The sequence below is a fragment of the Acanthisitta chloris genome, unplaced genomic scaffold (assembly GCF_000695815.1).
Source record: "Acanthisitta chloris isolate BGI_N310 unplaced genomic scaffold, ASM69581v1 scaffold1876, whole genome shotgun sequence".
Classification (NCBI taxonomy): Eukaryota; Metazoa; Chordata; class Aves; order Passeriformes; family Acanthisittidae; genus Acanthisitta; species Acanthisitta chloris.
In genome coordinates this window covers 433,229-458,370 of record NW_008677582.1, presented here as the reverse complement: position 1 = coordinate 458,370, position 25,142 = coordinate 433,229, and the positions used below count along the sequence as shown (strand labels likewise).

Here is a 25,142-nt window from a genome sequence, read left to right as displayed (position 1 = left end):
GTGAAAATCCTGTTGATGAATAAGATGTTTCAGTAAAGTGTAAGTATATGATCTGATGCTGCAAATGCTTGGTTGATGAAATCTGGCCATTGGGTGCATTCAGGACTGTCCATGGTATGAATTCACTTGTTTATAGTTGTAAATATTTGCAGACTATAGGCCTGTTTCTTGTAGAATGTGTCTTTGACTCCATGAAGAATGCCTGTGACCTTTTTATATTAGTTTTGTGTTTTTACTGCTTCTGATGGGATGTTCAAAAAGCAGTCAGCTTGCTGCTAGAGGTGATAAATATAAATTTTGTGTTATTAATTTTTAAACCCAGCACATTTGGCAGATTATATTTGGTCTGCTGGAATATTATTTATCCATACAGGATATACTTGCCCTTAATGTGTGTGATAGCAGTAGGAAAATGAGGTGTGTCAGCACTGGGGTTTTTATCTATCTTTAAATCCAGCTCTTTCTATAAAGTGGGGAATAGATCACAGGGTAGATTTGTTCATTGCTATTATTTTATTTATTTTTTTCTTCTCAGGGTTGTTTTCTGGGATCCATACAGTGCAAGCAGTGTTTTTACCCTAGCTGAGGAAGTTCACTAATATTTGATGAAGATGTTGCCCTTGGTGTTGCCAGCCCTCAAACTTTTATTGCAAAGTTCACTATATTTGTTTCTTAAACCCTTAGATCCTGAGGCATGTGATAAGGTGGAATCTCACCTTCCAATTTTTATAAAAATGTAGGTTTCTCTCCTTCATGGCTGTGAAGAAAAGCATGAAAATATAACCTGAGTCTATTACAAAGGCTTGAAATATATAACCAAAATAAAGGGACTCTCAAATCTATTTATTTCTTAGTATATTTTAATACCAAAAATTAATTTCATAACCTTTTTTGTGCATTGGAGAGTAATAGGAATTATCAGTGCTATACTTCTTGGCCAGTTGCAGGGGCACTAGTGTTTTTATAGCAGTGAATCACAGTTCTCTTTCTCTCTAAGTATGCCCAGTACTCAGAATGAGGTCTCAGTTTTTCCATGTGTATCTTTATATGGTTTGAGGATTGTATCTTATTTAATTAGTTTATTTGAAGGTGCCTGAAGCCATTAATATACAAAAGTCTTCTTTTGAGGGCTCCCAAGCAATTGAAGCTAATTTGCTTCCAAATTCAGCGTTACTGGTCAGATTTAAAAATGCGCTCATTGTGTTTTTCAGAGAGTCTTTTGTTCCTGGGGTAAAATTTTTCAACAGAAACATAAAATGTTTAAATTCTTGTGCCTTCCTCTAGATCTGGCTATATATACTTCAGAAAGAACAGGCTACACTGCACGTCTCTTCACTGCTCTCCATCTAGGGTTCTGCCTAGCAAGACCCACCAAGTGTCCTTTTAAGGAGAGAAGACACTAAGTATATGAAGAGAGTGTTTAGTTAGTGAATCCCGTGGCTTATCTCATCCCTTTCTGGTCCATGTTGGCTGTTTCTGGGTGCATGCTGAACCACAGCAGAGCACGGCAATTGCCAGTGTTGGGTTTTCTTCTGTAGGACACTCGGGCAGGTTTTCCAGTGAGAGCAGCTGGCACAAAGCTTGAGTTTTTGGTTAACTAAAATTTTGTTTGTATTAGGCTCAGAAGTGCTGACTCATTATCAGAGAGTTACAGGACTTGCTAATTATGCTGTACATTCTGCCCCTTGATGTTACCTGGAAGTATAACTTCAGCACTCAAAGACATGAGGCAGTTTCTCCATTGGCCTAAACTGAGGCAGCCCCTTGGACTCAGAAGGGGGGTATCACATTTCTGGAAGCTAAGAGTCAGATCCAAAGTGCAGTTTGTAATAAATTCTCTCTCTGAAGATATTTGCCAGCCTGGCATAGTAAGGTTAATATGTTCAAATATGTCTGTCTGTCTTTGGGCAGTAAAGAATGAAAAATAATTTATGTAATAGACAAGGACTCTAAACTAGATATCTTTTTAAACCTGTAAATGTGGGGGGGTTTATCAGGTCTCTTCATTTATGCTGCATCCACTTGCAGGTTTTTAAACAATTTTGAAAGCAAAAAAAATGAACACATGATACATATGTATCTATATGGCATACAGGGCAACTTCATCTCGTTTGAATTTAATTGTTGACAAAGCTATCATTAAAGAGAAGGTTTTGGAGAATATGTGGCTGAGAGTTGTGGTGAGTTGCCAGCAAGAACAGATTTGTTCACGTAGAAGTACTGTAGTAGTTACAGGCCTTGCACTGAGGAGAGCAAAGCACTGGCTGGCTGGAAATGTGTACCTGTATGTGCTGTGTGCATCTCTTTCCTGTATTGGGGCTGTAGGGAGGACTTTCCACACTAAACAAGCACATTAATTTATGAGCCTACAAAGATAATTTAACCTTGAGAAATGTGGATCGTCCTGTTTAAGTTCAACATGCCTGAAATTGTACATGTGCATGAACATTTAAAAACGTTGTGAACAAATAGCTTATCGAATCTGTTTTCACACACTCTCCTGAGCCTGTATTTATGTTAGAGTTGTACAAATAAATGGACTAAAAAAGATCTTTGCTTTTGTAAAAATACTTGATGGAGTTAAAATTCAAAGAAACTTCAAACCAGAGGTATTCTGTCCCAGTTCTGGGTAAGCAGTATGAACTTTTGTCTACATAATTATAAAAATCCAAATCCATGCTCTTGTTTCTCCTTGAAAATTTCATGCTGAAAAAAATGTGCTTTTCTGTGCCACTTTTGTCAAAGTTTGGCCTTTGGAAAATAAATACAAGTGTGACATTCCAGCCCTGGAAATAAAAGGATTAAAATAAATATATTGAAGAAAAAGAATAATTTCTGTGACACAGTTCCTGAAATATGTATTTTGCAATGTAAAAATCCTAAGAAACAGTTCCTCTCAAAACTACATTGTTTCCAAAGACATCCCATGTACCTGGATTTTTCTAATTTGTAAATAATTAAATGGGAGCTCTGTGAATTCAAGAAATCTCACTCACACGTTTGACTCAAATGGCCTCTGTGTGAACCCTATAAAATGCTTCAGCTTTAAATTATCAGTTTGAGTTCACGGTCCCTGGTGGTAGCTGGAGTTCTTGCTTTTATCTGTAATTCCTTTTCTTTTTAATTCCTCTTCTTTTTCTTAGCTATTGTTGGAGAGGAACCATCTGATTGAGGCATATATATGTATATATATAATTTACAATATGTTGCACTCACTGAGTTCTTTTAAGAGTAAATTGTTTTAGTGAAATGTCAGAAAATCTGCACAAACCGAATGCTCCGAGCTCTCTTGAATAATGAGACTATTGTTAAATGATTGAATACTTCAGAGATTAATATCATGGTATGCTGGCATGCTGCTTCATACCAACTGTAATTTAACAATGAATCTTCCGTAAGTAAGCAAGACTGTGAATGAGAAATCAGATACAAGACAGCACAGCATGCTGGAACATACAAAGTAAATAAATTCTACACACAGGAATAATATGTTGGAGGGTATTTCCACAGTATCTAAAATAATGGAATTGTTGGATAGAGGAAATTCTTCAAGTTGGAAGATCTGCTTATTTCTTTTCTTCCTGTGCTGCTGAGCAATGTCTTTATAGTAGAAAAGATAAGGTTTGTATTTTTAAAAAATCCACTGCCCTTTGAAAATTAGAGTATGCCTGGCATTATCATTTGTGATAGGCTACAGTAAACCACATCTCATTCTGTGAAGGGTTTCAGATCCCTAGACTGGCTTCCCAGTAATGCATCCTATCATTATACAGAAAATTTAGCAGCACTGCTAAGTGTCTGCAAATGAAAGTTGCATTTTATTTTTTAAGACCTCTGAATTCTTGAGAATATGGAATAATTAGTAACTGAAGATTTAATCATGGCCCAGAAGAAAGACTGAAATGTATTACATGAAATCATAGTTATTAATTTGTGCATGAATTTGGTTTTTCGTACTTAATTTAGCAACTGTAGAATATTTTGCTAATTAATTATTAACACTGGTTGTTTGTCATAGCAGAAGAGTGAGGGAAAAACATAGCTTTCTATCAAAGCAAAAATATAAATGTCATAATTTTAATTTAAATATGATATACAATAATGTAATCAATTTTTAAATAGTCTTAAATAGCTTCAATATTCAAACATGCAGCTATAATATGAATATAATACATAGCACTAATTAAGAATAAACAGCATTTAGAATGAAATCTGCAGCTAATAGCCATGTGTCTCACAACAAACTGAGAAAAAACACTGTAAAATGTCAGGCTTTTATGGGGAGTGCCACATCAGTAAGTGGCATTTTATTCTGTCTTGGGTATCAAGGGTGTGACAAATCTCTAGTCTTATTATAAACACTGTGAATGGGATTTGAGGTTGTACCTACCAAAGGCAATGAAAAAAATGCCTTTGATTTCTGCAAGTGTTGGATTAAGCTACTTAATTTCATTTACATGCAGACAAAAAAAAATAAATCTTTTTCTGATTTTGGCAAGAAAAGGAACAAGGCTACAGGAAAAGTTACCTTTAAACTGCTAAAGTGATAGACTTCTTACAAGCCTGAAAGTTAAAGGTCTTCCTCTTTCAATAAATGTAGTTTAATGTTTAAATTTCATTTACATTAGCTTCTGTTTTACCTGGCTTAATTTCCCAAGTAGTTAATTACAGTCAGATCCTGTACACTTACATATGGAACTGTTTTTCTGGAGGTGAAGTCTCATATAATGTATAAGTATAGAAACACAGATTAGTTTGAATAGGAAGTATGAATCTTTCTTGATAAATACCTGAGCTGTCTTGTTAAATACATTTCTAACTTGAATGTGAGGTGCATCTGTCATTTTAGTGAGGCTGAAGGTGAGACATTCATGGGCTTCAGTTAGCAGTAGGTTTTGCAGAGACTGGAGAGAAAAGCTAGCATTTTAACAGTAGAGGGATTTGTTTCATTGTAGGTATTTCTTACATGCCTGTTTATTTACAGTATTCTCTTCCTGAGTTTATTGAAGTTTTACAAGAAGCAAACTTCACTAAAACTACCACGTTTTCCCTATGCTTCAATAAAAGAGCACCGAAGGACTTAACACGGGTGTTCCTGGGCTGTATTCGAGCCCTGTGATTTGAGGCAAATGGTCCTTGCATTCTGAAAAGCAGGATTTTTGAATATGATCTGTAAATGCAGTATAAAGTAAATGACGCAATCCGTAATCTGAAATACTGTTTAGGTTGTCTCCTCCTAACATGGAGCTGTTATTCAGTAGAATGGTAAGATCTTAGGTTTTCTTTATCTAAAGCAGTAATAGTGCTCATAGACATGTACACATAGTTATTTTATAGGTTTTGTACCTTTTTCTTCTCTCCTTGTTTTAAAATGTATATTTTCAGTGGACATGGGATTATGATGAATAATAGGCCTATATATGAATGAAATCACTACACCCTTAGAAGTAAATATCTGTACCAGGATATGTTATTGAATATGAATATGAATATGAATATAGTTTATTGAAAAACTAGGCTCCTAACTGTGTTCTTAGGAACAGAAATACATGGTCTGAGTTCCAGAATTGCTGAGCTGCCCTTACAGAGTTTGGTGCTAATAACTCATGAGCCCTTCTGAAAGTACAGGGATCTTTTAGATGTGCAACCAAAGGATTTAAGAACCCCGTCTCTCTTTTTTGTGGTGTTTTTAAACCTCTTGGACAAGTAGTTATTTTAAATTGCTGTACTACACAGAATCACAGAATATCCTGAATTGGAAGGGATCTATTAGGAGATCATCAAAGTTCGTCTCCTGGCCCTGCACAGAACAGCCCTAAGAATCACACCATGTGCCTCAGAGTGTTGTCCAAGTGTTCCTTGAACTCTGTCAGGCTTCGTGCTGCGACCTCTTTCCTTGGAATTCTGTTCCAGTGTCTGACCACCCTCTGGGTGAAGAACCTTTTCCTAATACCTAAACTAAACTTCTCCTGACACAGCTTCGTGCCATTCCCTCAGGTCCTGGCACTGGTCACCAGAGACAACAGTGCCTGTCCCTCCCCTTCCCCTTGTGAGGAAGCTGTAGACTACTATGGAGGTCTCTTCTCAGTCTCCTCTTCTCCTGGCTGAACAAGCCAAGTGACATCAACTGCTTCTTGTATGGCTTCTCCTCTAGACCCTTCACCATCTTCACAGCCCTCCTTTGGACATTCTTGGATAGCTTTATCTCTTTCTTTTATTGTGTTTTGCAAAACTGCACACAGGACTTGAGATGAGGCTGCAGCAGTGCAAAGCAGAGTGGGATAATCACCTCCCTCAACCTGCTGGCAGTGCTTTGCCTGATGCATCCCAGGATGTGGTTGGCCCTCGTGGCTGCCAGGGCGCACTGTTGGCTCATTTAATTTGCCATTCAATTGACCAGGACCCCCAGATCCCTTTCTGTGGCACTGCTTTCCACAGACTGTTCCCCAGTCTGTTTGTACATCCATGGTTACCCCATCCCAGGAGCAGAATCCAGCACTTGCCCTTGTTAAACATCGTATGTTTGGTGATTGCCCAGTCCTCTAATCTGTCCAGGTGTCTCTGCAAGGCCTCTCTCCCTTTGAGGGTGTCAACAGTTCCTCCCAAATTTGTATTCAGCTGCAGACTTATTATCCCTTCAAGTCCTGTGTCCAAGTCACTTATGAAGATGTTGAAGAGCTCTAGGCCTCAAGATGAAGCCCTGTGGAGCCCTGCTAGTGACGGGTCACCAGCCTGATGTAATCTCATTCGCTATAGTTCTTTGCACCTGACCCATGAGCCAGTTGCTCACCCATCCTATGATGTGTTTATCTATCTATTCTTGTGGACATTTTGTCCACAAGAGTCCTGTGGAATACAGTATCAAAAGCTTGTATTCTGTTTAGTGAAGGAATGATTTTTGTAAACTTGACAGCCAGACTGAACTAAGTAGAGAAGACAAAGCAGCCAAATGTTAAACTCTTAAAAAAGTATGGTCTTGACAGTCCAGTACATCATAGGTTCCCTGCAACTAGCTTCTTCTGTTTGTTCCCCAAGCCACACACTGGTCTGTGAAAATAAGAGGTACTCTGAATGGCATGTATTTTGTGGTTGTATTTTTGTGTGAGTGTAAGAGTTTTGTATTAACTACTTCTTTGTTTTTAATTAGAAATAAGAGACAGAGAAAGGATGACAAAACAACTCAATTCTTAAGGGATAGAATAGTTATTTCTTGTATTTTTGAGCAGTACAAGCATTTAAAATGCCATGCAGTAGATGAAATGCCCAGAAATTATCATAGAAATCGAAGTTTTCTTTTTGAGTGAATTTCTCTTTCGTGTATATTTGGATGTCATAAGTTCATGTGGCAGTGTATTATAGGAAAAAATGTCCCTCTAAGAAATCTAGCAGCAGTTCCTTCTGTTCTTTAGGTCTTCATAATGTGGACCTTTTAATTTTTCTCCCAAAATCCATGATTTGCCTAATAGAGTCTGCTTTAAACAAAATAAACCCAGTTATACTATTTAGATATTAATTCACAAGAATGAAAGAGCTTCAGAGTCGCTTATCTAAATCCAATTACTGCTGGTCAAATTCATCCCAGTACAAAAGTTCCCAAGATAAAAGCATATATTACCTAAATGCCCAGAAATGCAGACTGTTTTCAGTTCGGTGGATTGTGCTCTGAGCAATGCTTGAGGCCTTGAGTGAACCCGAACACTGGGGATATAATTATTAAGCTCTGAACTCGGAAATTACATGATAACTCCACTGGTTTAACTAAGCAAGGAAGAATTCTGTACACTGGTTGCTTGAGTTTCAGTTCCAAGTTTCACATTTATTTGAAACATACAAGCAGTGACTGAACTGGGCAAAGGCTGTGTTTTGTACATGCCTGTGCACCCATCGCCTTGTAGGTGAGGATAGCAGTGTGTGTGCACCAAGTCGAGCAAGTGGCTGGAGACATCCTGTCCAGTCCGACAGACATTCTATGTTACAGGACTAGCTGTGGTCAGCCTCAAGGCTGGCTTGAAGGCCACTATATGATGTAACTGTCCCATAGGCTTTTGTTTTCCATAATAACATGGAAAAGCTGAAATGTTTGAGTGGGTCCAGCAAGCCTGGCCTCCCAGGAAATCCCTTCTTTGACCCAGCAGCTGCTGGTTGCAGCTGCCCCTCAGCCAGCTTCTTATCCTGGCATGTTGCCTGCCAGCAGTGGGGTGGGTGGCACCTGATTCCTCTGCCTTTAGCTAGTCCCCAGCTGAATCTCACTTGCCTCCTAACCCTGGCTGCGCACTTGTCTTCCCTGCCCCCCAGCTTCCCACAGGCAGAAGGAGAAATAGCTCAAATCCTTTGTGTGCTGTAAGACAGCAAATTCCCATCTGTTTGGGGGTTGGCGTGTGCAGTGGTTAAGTTTCCCACATCTTGTGAGTGGTATCACTTGCAGCTGAAGTGTTTCCTTCAGGAACTATCTCTATTTTAACATCAGTTATCAAATAACTTCCTGGAAATGATCGGATTGAGCTTTGTCTGCAGTGTAAGTGCTGATCGTCCGCCTAACTGAAAGCTCTTGAAATGATCTATTGATGCTGTAGCTTTGATGTACATTAAGGGCTCATTCTGCATTGCTTACATCTTTTCCGAGTCTGCTGAGTAGTCCAAAAAGGTGAGGTGCAATGGGATGGAGCTCTTGAGAGAGTGATTTTTTGACATAGCTCTGTAGCCAGGGCTGAGCAGGGAGATTGTATCTGTGCACAGCACCATGGGCTATTCCTTTAGTTCTACCTTCCACGTGACATGGTGTGAGTTACTGCCATTTGTAAGTGAAGAGTTCGAAGTGACCTTCATAATGTTGAGAGTATCAGATGACTTGAACTGTTTCACTCCAAACTGATATATACAAGAGAAAGTAAAAATGTTTATAAGACGGAATTTCCACCCCCAGCTTAAAGTTTTCTTGGAATGTAAGAACAGCTGGGCTGGGTCAGATAGAAATTAGTTTCAGCAGCTGTGGAGGTGCCTGATGTTAAAATAGGGGCAACATGGAATGATGCTACTCTGATATTCTCTCACAGTTTCTGGTAGTATGTGACTTCCAGGGCCACAAATGTGTCTTTGCTTTTAATTTCATGACTTATTTTTCCATCCTAGAAGCTGTCTGATAGGTTTCTGTAGTGATATGCTCTGTGGGGCATCACTGTGGGCTGTGGCAATGAGTTCCACCAATAACTCTCCATTCTGGAACCTGCAGGTTTTAAACCTTATAATTTTCTGGGCAGTCCTTATGTGTTACGAAAACAGTGAAGACAGCTAGTCACCATCTCACTGCATGAGTCCTTCTTTAATGAGGTGTAGTCTTAGTCTGTGCAGTTGTTCCTGACATGGAAGCTCTTTCAAATACCTGGCCACCTGGTTTTTAATAAAAATTATTACATTGAAAAGCTATGAAAGCATGATTGAATTTAAAAGATTCGAAGGATTTTTAAAAGCACTTAAACAATTTTATTTGTGCTTACTGTTCATTTAGATAACACTTTGGGAAGAGTGTCTGGAAATCCTTTGTATAAGTGATTTTAGTTCAGATGCTCAATAGTCACATTCCTGAGGTAGTCATCTCAGATTCATTACGTCTATTTCCTTGGATAGTGTGATGCAGTAGGTTATCCTTAATGATACAGCCATTATGTTGAAGGGTTGGTAATAAGGCATTGAGATGAACTCAATTCTACCGTTATCCTTTTATGACCAGAATTTTAGATTGAAAATCTTTGAAGGGTACTTCCATGAACCGTAACTCAGGAGGAAATTAAACAGTGCTCATGTTTTCTTACGACAAGCAGACCATATCTGGTATTTTTTTACATTAGCAATATCAATAGCTTGTGGAACAAAGGAGAGCAGGCTCTTGAATTTTATAGTGGTTTCCATTTAAATATATGAAAACAAGAAGTCAGCTCTTGTGGTGTACTTCATCTTTATTTCTGTGAGTATTCCCATTGAGGAATAGTGTTTTTGCACTTCTGGGTGAATCAAATAATGATTAAAAGTCACGCAAACAGAAAGCCAAATAACTTTGGAGGCATAGCTTAATACCACTCTCCACACTATAGAAAGAAATATGACTACATTTGTAGGAACAAAATACCTTCTGGATTTCATGTAGCATACAAACTAACATCCTTCATCAGAACTGATATTCTGATTACTGTAGAATAATTACTTGAAATATTTAGGAAAACAGTGTCCAAATTAATTCCAATTACTTTCTTGTGGTAGCACTCAAGGTTTATAGCAGTAGATTAAATCGCCGGCATATGGCTAATTGCCTATAACAGTGTTTGTTATTGTGGTGCCTCTTAACCACTGTGATGTCTGTTTTCCCAAACATGAAGGTGCACACATAGCTTTGCATGTGGGAGGAAACCTCTTCTGAACTGAGCAGAATTACTTCTGTGAGTAAAATCTCTAGTGTAACTGAGTGTTTGCAGGATCACAGTATGTAGCAAATAACTGGGAAATCTGTAATAAAAGCAGAGGAACCACAAATGCCTGTCTCTACTGGCAAGAAATGTTAACTTTAAGCTCTCACGTGACTTGGATGAAACAACATATAAATTCATTAGGAGTGGCTGGATTGAAATGGAGGCTGGGTGTTAGTTTTTTTTGGCGGAAGCTTAGGTAGGGGTTGTGTTTTATTTGAGGTTGTTGTGGGTTAGTTGCTGATTTTTGTTGGATTCTTTTTCTATATATCTGTCAGAGGCCCATTACTGTAGAAGATAGGCATGTTTTTGCATGTTTTTCATGTATTTGATATTAAATCTAAATAAATCAAATAAATGAAGATGCACCGCACGGGCCAAATTTCCTGCTGGGTAAGTTGGCCCACTGAACAGCCATAAATCATACTGGCAAAGATTTTGCCTTTACCTTCTTAAGACGTGCTCTAATATCTTAGAGGCCAAAGTCAACTTCAGGTATTACTGTGAAGAATTATGAAATTAAGTGGAACACAAGTGAGTATAAAGGCCCCAATTCTGGAAACACCTGAGGTCAGAAAAGCATGTGATCTCATGGTTAACATTGAATCTGTTATGTATTTAGTTGGAGTGGAGCAACTATGGCAAAATAGACTTACAAATACCTGTGTATGTGCCCATCATAGTGCAGCATACAATGGATTGCTCCTGTCTCCAGAGCACAAAATTCTGCTGCTCTACAGAGCCAGCAAAAAAAAAAAAAAAAGAAAAAAGAAAAAAGAAAAAAAGAGGTGTAGGGGAGGTGGGTTTGTAAGATTTCTTTGGTTCCTAAAAGATGGCTGAATTGAGGCTTGACTTAGTTTGCACAAATGGTTCATGCCTTTAGGTCAGTTTTCCCTCCTCCTCCTGACTGGTTTCAGACTAAAACAAAATGAATCAAAACATGTTTTTCCTCCCCAAAATGAAAGTCAAATGGAAACAAATGCTTTTGCGGGCTCTTAGGGAAAGGAAAACAGTGAAATGGAAAGTCTCACTTTGCATCAGTCAGAAAAACAGTAAAGAGAGATGGAGAGACAGTGCCCTTTGTCTTAAGCTGAGTGTCTGCATGTCACTCACAGTATGGAAACTTCAGCTGAGAACTTTCTGTCAGGCACAGAATTGTCTCAAGTCTTCTTTGCTTGTATCGAAGAGTATGTTTAGGCACTCTCTTTCCCATTGGTGCTACTCACCTTTCATGATGTAGTTAAGTGTTTTCTGAGTCCCAGACTGAACTCCAAAGATCCCTTTTCCCCTGTGAATTATGATACTCTTCGCTCTGGCTCCTTTTTTTTCTTTTCCCCTTCTCTTTTGGTGGGGTTTTTTTTTGTTTGTTTGTTTTCTTTGTTTTGTGCTGTTGTTAATGTTAGTGTGCCTTTCCCCCTTTTTCTTCTTGTTTTGCCTGGTTTGCTGAGTATGCTTACTGGTAGGATAGAGGAGCACGTAGCCTTGAATATGTAGTACAGTGCTCTAGCTGCCCTTTGCGTTCTTTTCTGTATAGTAGGAGGCATGGATTTCCTCCTGAGGCAGAGAAGGGAATTGCAGCAAGGTCCTCTGCATCCTGGATTCTGGATTTCAAGTAGAAGTCACTAGCACCCAATCTATATTGCTGTTAATAAAAATTAACTGAATAAAAATTTGACTACCATACATTCCAATAGTTTATAATTTGGGAACTGTTGGTTATTTTCCATAGGTGTTGCTTTGCAGTTAGAAGATACAATTTTATTATAATCATATGTAGTGATATGGCCTTTGCTGATGGAGGACTTGTGTTCTGTGGAAAAGTCCTCCAAATGAAAGCCCAATATGCCAGAAGTATCACTAATGCTTTTTAAAAAAATCTGGGAAAAAAAAGAACATTTTAGAGGAAGTTCTCTTTGGTGAAGCAGAGACCAAGGCACATCAGTGACTTAAGAAATAAAATTATTTTGCTTATTCTCCTGATGTCTTATATTCAGCCGTAAATACTAACTTTTGTGATCTTTTACTGGGGTTTTGTGATACTTAATAGCAAGTCTGCATTTTTAATCTTAACCTCTGGTCTAGTTGCTTAATGTAACAACTTGTAGCTGCCCGAATTTCCTCTTCTTCATGCTAAGTCTATCAAATTGCAGCGCAGTGCCATGCTGTCTATGGGAGATGGTATAAAGTATTAACATTCATCTTGAAAAGAGCTAGAAGATGTACATAAACCTTAAAACCTTTATCCAAACCAGAAGTTTAGAGTTTATATGCACAGGCTTAGATGTACACATGAGCACAGCTGTGTGTGCATGCACATAAAAAATGACCAATCATTACGTTTTTGCAAATCCTGAAGGGATATGGTCCTTCTGTATTAAAACAAACTTTTTTTTTCCAGAAAACTTAATTGGTTTAATCAAAGAAACCTCTTTACTAGTGTCAGTGTCCTAAAATCCTTACTATAATTGGCGTTTATGCTGGCAGTGCAGCATGGTGACCAGAGATAGGCAGGATGTGGCAAATGGCTAATGCTTTTCAGGTGCACTCTGAAGGTGTTATTTGAACTGCAGTGGCAGAAGGACTCCCTGCAGGATTACAAGGCAAACATTTTTTAAGAGCACTAGATCTCTTCCTAATATACGTTTTCTATGTGTGCGATAATCACTGTGTATTTTATTAAAATATAATAACGTGTACTTCTGTTTTTTGTTTTCTCCATAGGTATGGGAAAATTGTATCCACAAAGGCAATTCTTGACAAAAACACAAATCAGTGCAAAGGTATGTGCAAAGTGTCCACCCTGTGAGTTCATTATCAGTTTGAATGATTGACTGGTGGCTTGACTGCCAAGGCTTTGGCTCCAACTGTGCAATCAACATAATGTACAGTATATTACAAACGTATTTAATAATGCCAAAGCTTTGAGTTGTGTTTCCAGTAACATTGCTCATTAATTTTTTTCATTAACAAACAAAATGAAAATCACAAATCAGAACGAGTATCAAATTGCTTCGGCAGAAGAGTAAATTGCTTTCTAACCACATAGTGCTGTCTGATTTGAACGATATCATCAGTGATGCAAATTGATTTCCTATGTAAAACCGAGAAACATTTGGGAAAAAATTCCCAAGGAAAACCTGGTCTAATTTTTATATTTTTGTGAAGTCTTGACCTATGCTAATGGAAGAAAAAAACCCCAACTTGTTATGACACAAACAGACCTAAAAGTTGCAAGACCAAGATGTAAGAATAATTCATCTTTCAGTTTCATGTTCTTAACTTTTCTGCTAATGTATGGAAACATTTTCTAATGAAATGTCGCATGTTTCGTGTGTGCATATAGCTGTATTTACCAAGATGAAGATTGACTAACATGTCTGGTAGTATTTTAGGACTAGAATTGTTATTCATTTATGAGTCTGCAGTATCATCGGGTCTGTGTGGGAGAAGCTGTGCTTTAAACAGACTCTGTAACTTTATACTAGTGGTATCCAGAATCCCTTTGGAGTAATAAGATCTACTAGAGTGGGTTCTTCTGGTAAGACGCACATCCTGGACATCTTTTCTGTATGAGTTAGTAAAAAAAGAGTCATTGCAGTACAGGAATACCTCATGAGTGGCCAGATAGGTTGTGAAGAGAAGCAAAAGAGAGGACATTCAGGGAAATTACAAGGTGGGGTAAAATCCTGCCATCTGTACCAAAGATGCTCTTGAAGTTTGTGGAAGTTTGTGACTTTGTCTGTTGCCTGCCTGCAACAGGATTCATTAGCTACTGTGCTGGTTTGAACTGAAGTAGAGTTAACTTTCTTCACAGAGGCTAGTATGGGGCTATGTTCAGGTTCTGTGCAGAACACAGAGTTGATAACGTAGAGATGTTTTTGTTGTTGCTGAGCAGAGTTTACACAGAGTCAATGCCTTTGCTGCTTTCTGTACTGCCACGCTGGCAAGGAAGTTGGGAGTGCGTGGGAGATTGGGAGGAGACACAGCTGGGACAGGTGACCCAAACTGACCAAAGGGATATTCCACATCGTATGACATCATGCTCAGTATATAAGGTGGGAGGAAGGAGGAAGAAGGGGGGACATCTGGAGTGATGGTGTTTGTCTTCCCAAGGAACCGTTACACGTGATGGGGCACTGCTCTCCTGGAGATGGCTGAACACCTCCTGTCTTTGGGAAGCAGTGAATTACTTCCTTGTTTTGCTTTGCTTGTGTGTGCAGCTTTTGATTTCTCTATTAAACTGTCTTTATCTCAACCCATGAGTTTTTGTAGCTTTTACCCTTCTGATTCGCTCCCCCATCCTGTTGGTGGGGGAGTGTGTGAGCGGCTGCGTGGTTCTTGGCTGCTGGCTGGGGTTAAACCACGTCAGCTACTCAGGAGAAAAATAAGATGAAAAATAGCAATTCTAGTCTTAGAAAACTCCACCAATCCAGTTGCTGATGGGCCATCATCATAAGTTGCACTGCCATGCATTTACTTTTGCCTAAATGTGCGCTTTCTTTGCTTGGGGCACTCTTTGGGCAGAATTTTGATAACATCACTCAGTTTCTTTGACTATCACACCAGGAACAAGATCTGATTGCATTTGGGGTTTGGTGGTTTTTTGTTTATTTTCTTTTATTTCATTATGAAGGAATACCCTTGTGAGCTGAACTTCCTCAGTTCCCCTTGCCAGTGGTAAACAAGGAAAGGAATGGATCTGTTTGCAACACACAAAATGTGAAGTGAAAAGATTGTAAAGAATATGAATGGTAGAATTTTGAGAAGGAAAAACTTCTGGGTTTGGTGTTCTTTATGTTGCAGTTAGCTTTGAGATTATTGTAGTAGGAGCCACATAATGGTGAGTCAGAGTTTTGTAGAAGTTTGCTTTCATGCTGTTGTATTGCACTGTAGGGCAGAGATATTTATTTGTATTTTCTAAGATGGATCTTTATGACATAAGTGGTGCCATTAAAAGATCGTAAACATAATTGGATTTATTAACAGTATGCTTCATGGCATAAAAAGAATAGATGTTTTACTGCTTTATATGCTGGGTACAATTTCCTTTCTCTTCAGTAAGGCTGCCAAAAAAAAAAAACTTCCCAGGAATCAGAAGTGGAAGGGACCTGAAGAGGTCAGGGCCTGCCTTGAGGCAGGATCAGCTCTAACCCACTGCTGAAGGGTGTTTCTGTAACCTTCGCTCAAAGGCCTCCAGTGGTGGAGATTCCTTGAACTCCTCAGGCAATCTGTGATAATGTTCCCTTTCCTCACCATAATGAAGCGCTTCCTAATGTCTAACCTAAATCTCTCTTGATACAATTTAAGTCTATTGCTTCTTTTCTTATCCCCAGTGGACATGCGAAGCAGTTTATTCCTTTCATTTTTGCAGCAAACATATATATTTGAAGACTGTTCTGTGTCTGCCTTATCTTTTCCTTAGACTAAATGCTAGTCCTTTAACTTTTTTCTTAAAGGCAATTTGTTTTAAGTTTCTGATTATATTGCACTTCACTGGTCTCTCTCTAATTAGCTCACTCCTTATTTGAAGAGCTTGGAGCCAGGCATAGGATTTTAGATGCCCCAAATCTTGTCATTTTAAATAGAGTGGAGAGGTTATTTCATTGGTCTTCCCTGGGATCATGTGACTCTCCTCTTTTTTATGTATACATATAAATAGCTGTGTATTTAAAATATAGATACATCTCCGAGGCACAGGGTGTTGCATGAGAACAACGGTGCTGATTTATGCTGAAAGATTCTCTGCAGCCCCTGGTCCTGTTATTCTTTTCTCCGGCACTGCTGCCAGCCAGGCATTGCTTATTGTGTGCTCTGCTCTGTGCTGTTGATTATTCCTTCCTAAAGCTAGAACTTTTCATTTGTCTGTATTGAATTTTATCCTATTTTTTCTTGGCTACTCCTTAATTTGCTAAGATTATTCTCAAATCTTAAGCCTTCAGAGTGCTTGCGGCAGTTACCTCTTTAGTATCCTCTTCACAGTTAATAAATGGTTTCTCTAATCCACTGGACAAGATAATGCTTGAAAGACTGAATAATAACAGACCTGGGGAAGACTTTTGAGGAAACCCTCTCAGTATACCAGGTAGTGCAACACTGAGCCATTCAGAAATTCTTTTTTACATTGGATCTGCTAATCATTTTGGCACCTACATTACAGCATTTTTAGCTAGATCTTTTTTCTCCCATCTGCTCAAGTTATGAGGGACAACCAAGGTTTAACTAAAATATACAGTATTGAGCTATCCATAATACTAGTTACATATGTTTTTGACAAAATTACAATATGACATTATTTAGTCTTGCTGAATCCATGCTGCATGGTACTAATCACCGTGCAGCATGTTATCTTTGAGGCCGTGTGAATTCCAAGAAGTTGAAAGTGTCTCTGATACACTGCAGTGTACAACTATTTCTTTAAAAAAACCCAAAAACTCCACAGCCAAACAACAAACAGCAAAACCCCAGACTATTTGTTTGATCCTTTCCAGTCTTCTGGATCTCGCTTTTCTTCGAAGTGTAAGTTCATTGTTAAATGAACACGTCATCCTGTGATGTGTATCTAATGCAGTAGGGTGGATTAAATTCAAGGAGATGATAGAAGTTATCATATGATTAATGGTTTCAGAATGTATTTCAGTGTCATTTGTGTGTTGACCAAGGTACAAAGTTAAGCTGAAAATAGAAAAGAGTTAATTTAGCAAAGAAATTATTTCAAAAACCCCAGGTAACAGCAGATCTGTTAAAATAGGTTGCTACTTAGCAAGAAGTATTAGGTTTCCTCTTGGAAAAACAAGGAAAATGCTCTGCAATGGACTTTAAGTAATTTTCCAGTATTCCTCAGATTTTTAGAAAGGTACCCACCACATTCCTGTCATGCTAAGGAACAGTGTTGTCTGAGGATTTCTCCCTGGTATGAATTAAGCAATCAGATCTAAAGTAATTATATATGCTGCTAGGGAGTTCACTAGGGAAACCTTTTGACGTAACCTCTCATTTTCAGATTGCTCTTTGTTGGTGGCATAACTGCTAAGTGAGGCAGAGGAAAAGTAACAATCACCCTGTAATAGAACAATGTATAAAACAAAATAAGCACAGTCATGACAACATGACCAGAAAATGCTGAACAAAACAGAGAACAAATACATATGGAGAATAATGAAAAACAGACACATGATTCATTCAGATGTTCAAACACAACCCCCCTAATGAACAAGTTGGAGAGTATTGGCTGCTTTTGCGTTTTCCCTTTCTCTCTCCTCTCTCCATCTCCCCCTTGCACACTTCCCTTCTGGGTCTACTGTATTTTCTAATTTAAAAACTAGGGGAAATTAAATAAAAGAAACCATTCAAGAGAAGCGTTAATCTGAAACGTGTAGACTCTTCTCTTTCCAGCCCTCGCCCCCCGCCCTCTCCAGACTGTCTTGCCTTTGATAGACCTACGTGCTTAGAGCTGAGGGAATGAGTAATGGTTGTTTCACAGTACAGTTTCCATACCTCATAGCAATGGAATACAGAACAGTTAATCTGCCAAATACACAAGCCCATTTCTTAGAGTATGAATTACTGTCATCTGTGTCTGCCCTTGCAGACACTGTAATTGCATGCATGCAGATTTGCTTCGTGGTTTAATCAGGAGTTTATATGATTTTGAACATTTTGCTAGGACCTTAGAAGATGAGCACAGTAGAATGGGTAAAAGTCTGAAATCCCACCTGGGAATTATTTTTTTTTTTTAATAAATGTATGAATCACAGTAATGTGTAGGAGACAAACACTTCAATGGCATATTCTTCATTTTATGTATATTTTTTCAAACCATGGGTGACTTGATTTGTTGAATAGCAGTGTTTGTCTTAGGAGAGAAATGTGCCTAACGTGCTGAGGGGAACTATAGAGTCTCTGTTTATAATTTTAATATTTCATTATGACGTTTTTCTTGTTGAGAAATGTTAGCAATGATCTATTCATTTTTAAAATACAAAACCTGGGGATGCAGATATGCAGTCATTAGGATTGCTGTGGGTTTACGGTTAAAAAAATGCTATGAGGTCGTCTGTGTTAACCCACCATATATCACATACAATTTTATTTCTCCAGTTGCCATGCTGTTTTTAGACCAGAGCTTAAAATTTACCATGACCTATTTTATAAATTGAAAGTTTATTTGTGTACCAAAAATGGAATAACTGGAGGCCTACTATAAATGTTGGAGATAATTGGAATGGCATGATAAAATGTTGTTTCATATCTCCCAAAAGGAGTCTGTCCTACCTTGTGTCAGTGTTGCTACTCATCTGCTTAAGTTCACCAGCATCTCTAAATACCCTAATGCATTGGTGCCTAATGAGCTGGAGGTTTCTGCTCTGGTGTTCTGATAAGCAAAGCTTATAAGCGTATAGTGGATATATGTTGGTATGTATGTTAGACAAAATGCTTTCAGAACTTCAAATTTTAGGAAATAATTGTTCGCATATATTCTATGAAAATGAAAGGCTATTAGTGATCATATGAAATTATGCATTTTTACTTTATATTTATTAATTTGCATTAAGATGGCACAATTTGGTTGTGACTAGCAACATGAAACAAGTCTGTGTGAAATAATAAGCTAGTGGGAAAGAGCTAAGCTGCATGGAAAGCTATTTAGTTAATAAATTTTATTTATTGGGAATAAGCTCAAATTACAATAACTGTGCTGTGTAATTTATGATTCTCAGAACTGCTGTTTTGAAAGGGAAAAAAATCCAGACAAGTAGGTCTGTGCCTGATCACAGTATGTAAACTGTTCACACTAGGAGGGCATGCACAGTGTGTTTCAAGAGGAAATGGATCTTGTAGAAAGTAAATAATTTGTAAAACAGACTTATTTAATTGTGAAACTCTAGACTTGTGTAGCAAATAAATCAGTTCTATTTTTGATGCCAGAATAGAAAAGAGATGTGCTGATTTTTTTGTGCATTAGTTTTATTTGCATTTCTTTTTTTTCTTGTTTTTCTATTTTTTGGTCTTTTTCAATCCATTCCAAAGTTTTATGTAATCAGTGGCATAGTAGTTCTCAAGTTAGTAAAAGCGTAGCAATATAGGATATTTTAATTCAGCAGGTTTTCCAGTAGTGAGGCATTTGTGAAGGCTGGACAGATGTTGACTGTGGGCAGGTGCTCAGCAAGTTTTCTCTATGGCTCTGCTGATCCATCTAACTACTGACCTGGAGCAGCTGCAACTAATCTGGTCCTTCTGGTCCTGGATCTCTTGAACAGAACACACAAATTATGCTAACTTGTGCCACTTTTGGCTAGCAAGCCAGCTAATTAAACCATTATCTCCAAAGTTAGAAGGACAAAGTCTTCAGTGGTGTCACTGAGTCCCCATTTTGAAACAGCAAAGTTGCTATGCTATGGTTTTTGATAAAGAGAGATGCATATAAACAAGGTGAGGCTAGTTATTTAAAATTTGTAAATACTCAGAGTTTTTTTAGTTGTTTTATGAGTTTTTCTTTTCTGAAACTTCAGGCTTTTTTTTCATTTCACTCCTGTGGTTTTCATAAGTAAATGTTGAGTTTTTTATAGTTTTTCTGTTTAAATTAAGAAGTGATGTAACTATGTAACCACATGAGACTAGAGTCAAGTCTTTAGGAGAAAATACCTGAATGAGACATCTAAACACCTTGATGGCAAGTGTGCATCAAAATAAAGTGAAAGGAATTGCCAGTACCAAGCCACAAATGCTGTGTAAGTTCACACTCTGTGTTATCAAGTAAAAGCTTGTTTGGTCTGTGGGCTCACAAACTATAATGCTCTGTAAAGCTGACCACTCTAAGAAGTTACCAAAAACTAGATGAGGGGGGGAAAAAGTGCATATGTATATTCAAAAATAAGTATGTAGGTGTGTCCCCTTGAATTTACAGATGATATCTATATGGATGTTTAGGTATCATAACAAAGCAATGGCACCCAGTGGGAGAGTTGGGTGATCCATTTTCCTGGCACCTGTTGAGTTGGCCAGCAGGCGTTATGTGTCTTGGCAAATGCGCAAATGTTTTGCAACATCTCACTTTAGTTTTGAGATAAACATTCTCTTGTTTGTATATTTTTGAATGCTTTCTACATCTGCTATAGTGGAATAGGTAAGGATTTGATGAGTTGTGCCAAACAAGTCATCATGGCTAGAGCATTCCAGTGCTGGCCGCTGCCTCACTGTGGTGAGGATTCAGAGATGTACCCGCCTCGGTGTCTGCAAAACGTTGCTGCACCTCAGTAAACAGTCTTGACTGCATCTAAACAGTGCTCTGTCTCAAGTCCTCTAAAAATTGCTTATTGAGTTTAAAGCCAGGTCCTCTACAGGGGAAACTCCTTCCTAATTAGTTCCCCAGACACTTTCTTAAATGGCTTCTTTGTAATTAAAGGAAAAAATTTCCTGGGTCATTACCTTTTCATAAATGAACTCATGGCCTAACAAATATTTTCTGTAAGGAGACCCAAGATGCTGAAGTATTGTGTGACATATCTAATCTGTGATTATTCTGAATTTACTGCTTCCAAAATCTGCCGGCCCATATCACTGACAAATAATTGGTTTAACTTTGTTTCCTTCCAGAGAAATAAAAAAGTAACATTTCCATTTATACACAGTGATTAATGTTTTGATTCATTGGTCTGTATAAAACTTTGCCAATAGCTTGGCATGCGCTTGAAGTGTATTTTGGGACTGGGTAATGTTAGTAGGCTCTTAGTGGTCTCAGCAGACATGGAAATATCTATTTCATATCACAGAAGTGAGCAGTAGAGACTTTTTTTTTTCCTCTGAACAGTGGCTCATAATCAGCTTTGTTGAAAGCTTCCTTACAATGCGTTGTTTTTTGCAGAATCACTTTGCTTTAACCTTTTTTCTCTGATGCTGTGATACTGCATCTCTTGCACCGGTAAATGTTTGGCCTCTGGCTGCTTGAAGGCAGGTCATCTTTTCTAAAAGTGAGGGTACTCTGTTGAGAAGTTGGTTTCTCAAAAGTCTCAAGACTTCAGCACAGCAGCTGACCAGCTACCTCAGCTGTAGAAGCCTTCAGGCAGAGGCAAGAGAAGGACAGTGCCTGACTCCTTAGTTTTGCTAGAACTGACTCTGTTAGGTGCTCTCAGAATATACAGCATATGCAAAAACAAATGCTGACTTGATAGAAGATAGATGAATCCACTTGACAGACTCTTATTGAACATGGGTACTCAACAGGATCCATTTGGAATCAGATCTGTGAAGTACAGCACGACTTCCTTTCTGCAGTGTGCCAGCAATCAGACAAGTCACTGTGCCCTTTTCCCCCTATTACTACATGTCCCTGGCTTTTGTTTAGAAGAGGAGAGCTCTCTTACCCAAGCAAATTAAGTAAATGTTCTCTTTCTTGGTAGATAGTATACTGTGAAAATAAAGCACTAATAGACCATGCTATCACTTTTATTAAATCTGTCTTTCTGGGTATTTGAGGGCTGCCTGTCTGGAGATGGCGTAGGATTGCTCAAGTAGGAATAGATGTGCATGCAACACAGGAGAAAAATCATAACCTCTGGCATTGAAGATGTAGTTCCCTCAATGCTGATCAAAAAACCCACCCACACCAGTTCTGGGGAAGGAACTGGTGGGCATTATTAATATTGCTCCATCTGTTTAGGTTATGGTAGCCATATAGCACTAAAGCTATAGGTACTAATCAAAAGTACACAAAACAATTGTATGCTCTAAAAAATAATTAAAATGCAACCTTGTCCTATGGACTTTGCAGCCCAGGGAATTGAAATGGAGCGGGCTCCACAATTAATTTAGGTACTATGAGTAACCTTATGACTTTGAATGGAGTAAAATTACATTTCTTTGAAATACTGAGTTCTCCACAAAAGAAAACCCCAAACCAGTCTTGCTGCTCTTCTGAGAATAGTTATATATTTGGATAACATTTAGTGAGTTTTTTAAACCTGGAATGTTTTGAGGAAAGCTAAATTTATTTATGAGAGAAGAAGGAGGCCATGTTAGGGGTGGTAGAAACAACTCTTCTACTTGATGAAGTAATGTTTATCTGACTGGGTCTTCCCCAGGACCAATGGTTGGCTGATGTTTTCTTCCATTAGATGGCAGTGGTGTGATATGTGGTTTCTCTGGACCCCCAAACTACAAGTTTTATTAAAAAATTATATATTGTTCCATTTTCTAAGTTTGGTTTATAATTTCAGAGTCTCCAAGCTTTCAATTTTTTGTTTGCATAGAAGTTTGCAACTTCTTGTCCAGTTTAAAGCAGAAGAGGACTGTGACTTTCAAATACAAGCAAGTTAAATACTTTCAGAAATTGGGCAGCTGTGTGGAATGGACACTCACTGCTCTCACCACAAGAAACACAGGATGGGTTTAGTTTTGCTCCAGCTGAAGTAGCTACAGTAAATCACTACTTGTTCATTTATGGTGGAGCCAGAGCCTGTGCTGACTTCACCCAACCAGGAATTTGGAAGGGAGGTACAGGTATGAGAGGAGATGGTGGAAGCAGTAAGGAATGCTTGGAGTGGGGGATTGGAGTCACTGTGGCAAGCTGTAGTGTCACACTTGGGATAGGACATGGGCAGAGGCAAGAAAGATGGGCCTCAAGTGTATATGACAGCAGCCTTTCTTTGTTCATTGCTTACAGAATATTGTTTTATTCTAAACGAAGGAGAAAAACAATTTTTTTATATGATCTTTATAAAGACCTTTCAGGCACATTCCCTTGTTGCTTGTGATATTAGTCATGGTGTTGTTTTATATTAACTTATTAAATATGGAGCAGTAAACACTATTTATTTTTAAATTAATTGAAATGGACTTGTTGCCCTTCATGGCTTTTTATTAATTGAATATTTTTGCTAAGCTGTCTGCTTTCAGAGCAAAGGTTACAGTCAGGAGATGGGGGTCACTGGGACCCCCATTTAAATGCATGTTATCTCTATGTTAATTGCCTGCATATTTAAGCAACCAAGCATGTCATTCTGCAGAAAGTAAAGGTTTTTGTGGGCAACCTTTAGTCACGAAACAGCAAGAAAAAGTCTGAGTGGCCTGGTTTGCCTGAGGTATCTTGGTTGCTCTTGTCAGTCACTTCAGCTCACACTAAATTGTAGGGTAAATTCCACATAATTGATGGAATGCATCTTTAGAAAAAGCCCCCAAACTGAGGAAAAAAAAATCTTTGTTCAAAATTTTACTGTTTAATTTTTGTTTGTTTGTGGCACATTATCATAGTAATTTCCATTTTAAATGAAAACAGATTTTACTGCTAGTGTAGATAGTTATTGGAGAAGAAAGTCATGGAACAGACATTAAATATTCTTTGAGTTTTGGAGACACATACATATTTATCAAGTTGGGTGAATTTGAGTTCTCACATCAGAAAGAATTGCATAGCTGCTGCTTGCCATGTTCTACATTTTTGGGTTGTTACTGCAGAAGCGTTAAAATAGTTACTTTTAAAGGAGAGTGGTGTATGCCACACAACAAATCCTTCTGAGGCTGCTGGGATTAATAAGCCTCTGCTATGTTATCACTAGTGTCTAGTAACAAGATTGAAGTTTTGGAATTTAGAGTTTGAGATTGCTACATCTGTCAAATTTGCTTGAATGGGGTCAGTCAGTTCAAAAGTTATGGGGAAGGAGGGACTGACAGGAAATATGTAGATATTTCTGCTGTATATTCTTTGCCTTGCTTTTTATTCCTTTTGTAAAGATTTCTGGAGTTTAGTTTGTGTTTTTGAGCAAATATGGAGCTGACAGTTCAAGGGGCATTATTTTATAATGTATAACTGGAATTTTCTCCCATGTGCATCATTGCATTTATCTACATTTAATTTCTTTTTCTGGTTTATTACCCAGTTGCTTAGTTTAATAGGTTCCTTCAGCAATTCTTCACAGATGACTCTCCTGTTTTGTCTCCTAAATAATCTTGTCACCCCACAGCTTAGCCTCTTCTTGTAATTTAGAAATGGGTTGTACAATATGGGTCCTGGCAAAGCTCCATGTGGAAGTCCATTGGTGCCATTCCCCTCTTGTAAGAAAGATCATGCCCTTTACCCTCTTTTTTTATCTTAACCAATTGTTTATCCAAGAACTTTCCTTCTTAAGCCATGGCTGCTTAGTTTCCTAAGAAATCTTTTGTGAGGTCATTGTCAAATGACTTTTGGAGATCCAGGCAGACTATATTAGCCAGATCACCCTTTTCCACAGGCTTGTTGACCTTTTCAAAGAACTCTACTAGGTCTGCGATGCAAACCCAGTAAAGCTAGGTTAACTCTTTCCACATATTGTACTTCCATTAATTTTACTCTGTTTCTGTAATTTCTGGTAGTTTGACACCAAGTTTACAGAACTTTAGGTACCCAGATCTTACTTGGGATGTTTTCAGAACATTGCCACCCTGTGTGCCACCTCCTGCTCCTCAGGTACAAAGTCAATTTTAGAAAAGAAGCTGCACAACACTTACTGGTGTGTGTAGTCAGCTATTGGGACCTGGAGCTCTTTTCAAATGGGGAGGGTGAATACCATCTGTTGTTGCAATTTTTTGGTGTTCACTCTTGTCACTTTGTCCCATAACATTCTTTGTGGTCATTTCAAATTAAGACTTGCATCTGTTCTTATGGGCTTCCTAGGCAGCTGCTCTCTGAAACAGCACCTGAAAATGCGATCTTTG

At 38.3% G+C, this 25,142-nt stretch overlaps 1 protein-coding gene across 1 annotated transcript in view; it reads left to right on the top strand.

The window, feature by feature from the left end:
* Positions 1-25,142, top strand: part of LOC103803981 (RNA-binding motif, single-stranded-interacting protein 3) — a 341,464-nt gene that overhangs the window by 14,456 nt on the left and 301,866 nt on the right. Inside the window, exon 2 of the mRNA XM_009076562.1 lies at positions 13,179-13,237. Coding sequence (XP_009074810.1) covers positions 13,179-13,237 — 59 coding nt within the window. The remainder of the gene's footprint in view (positions 1-13,178; positions 13,238-25,142) is intronic.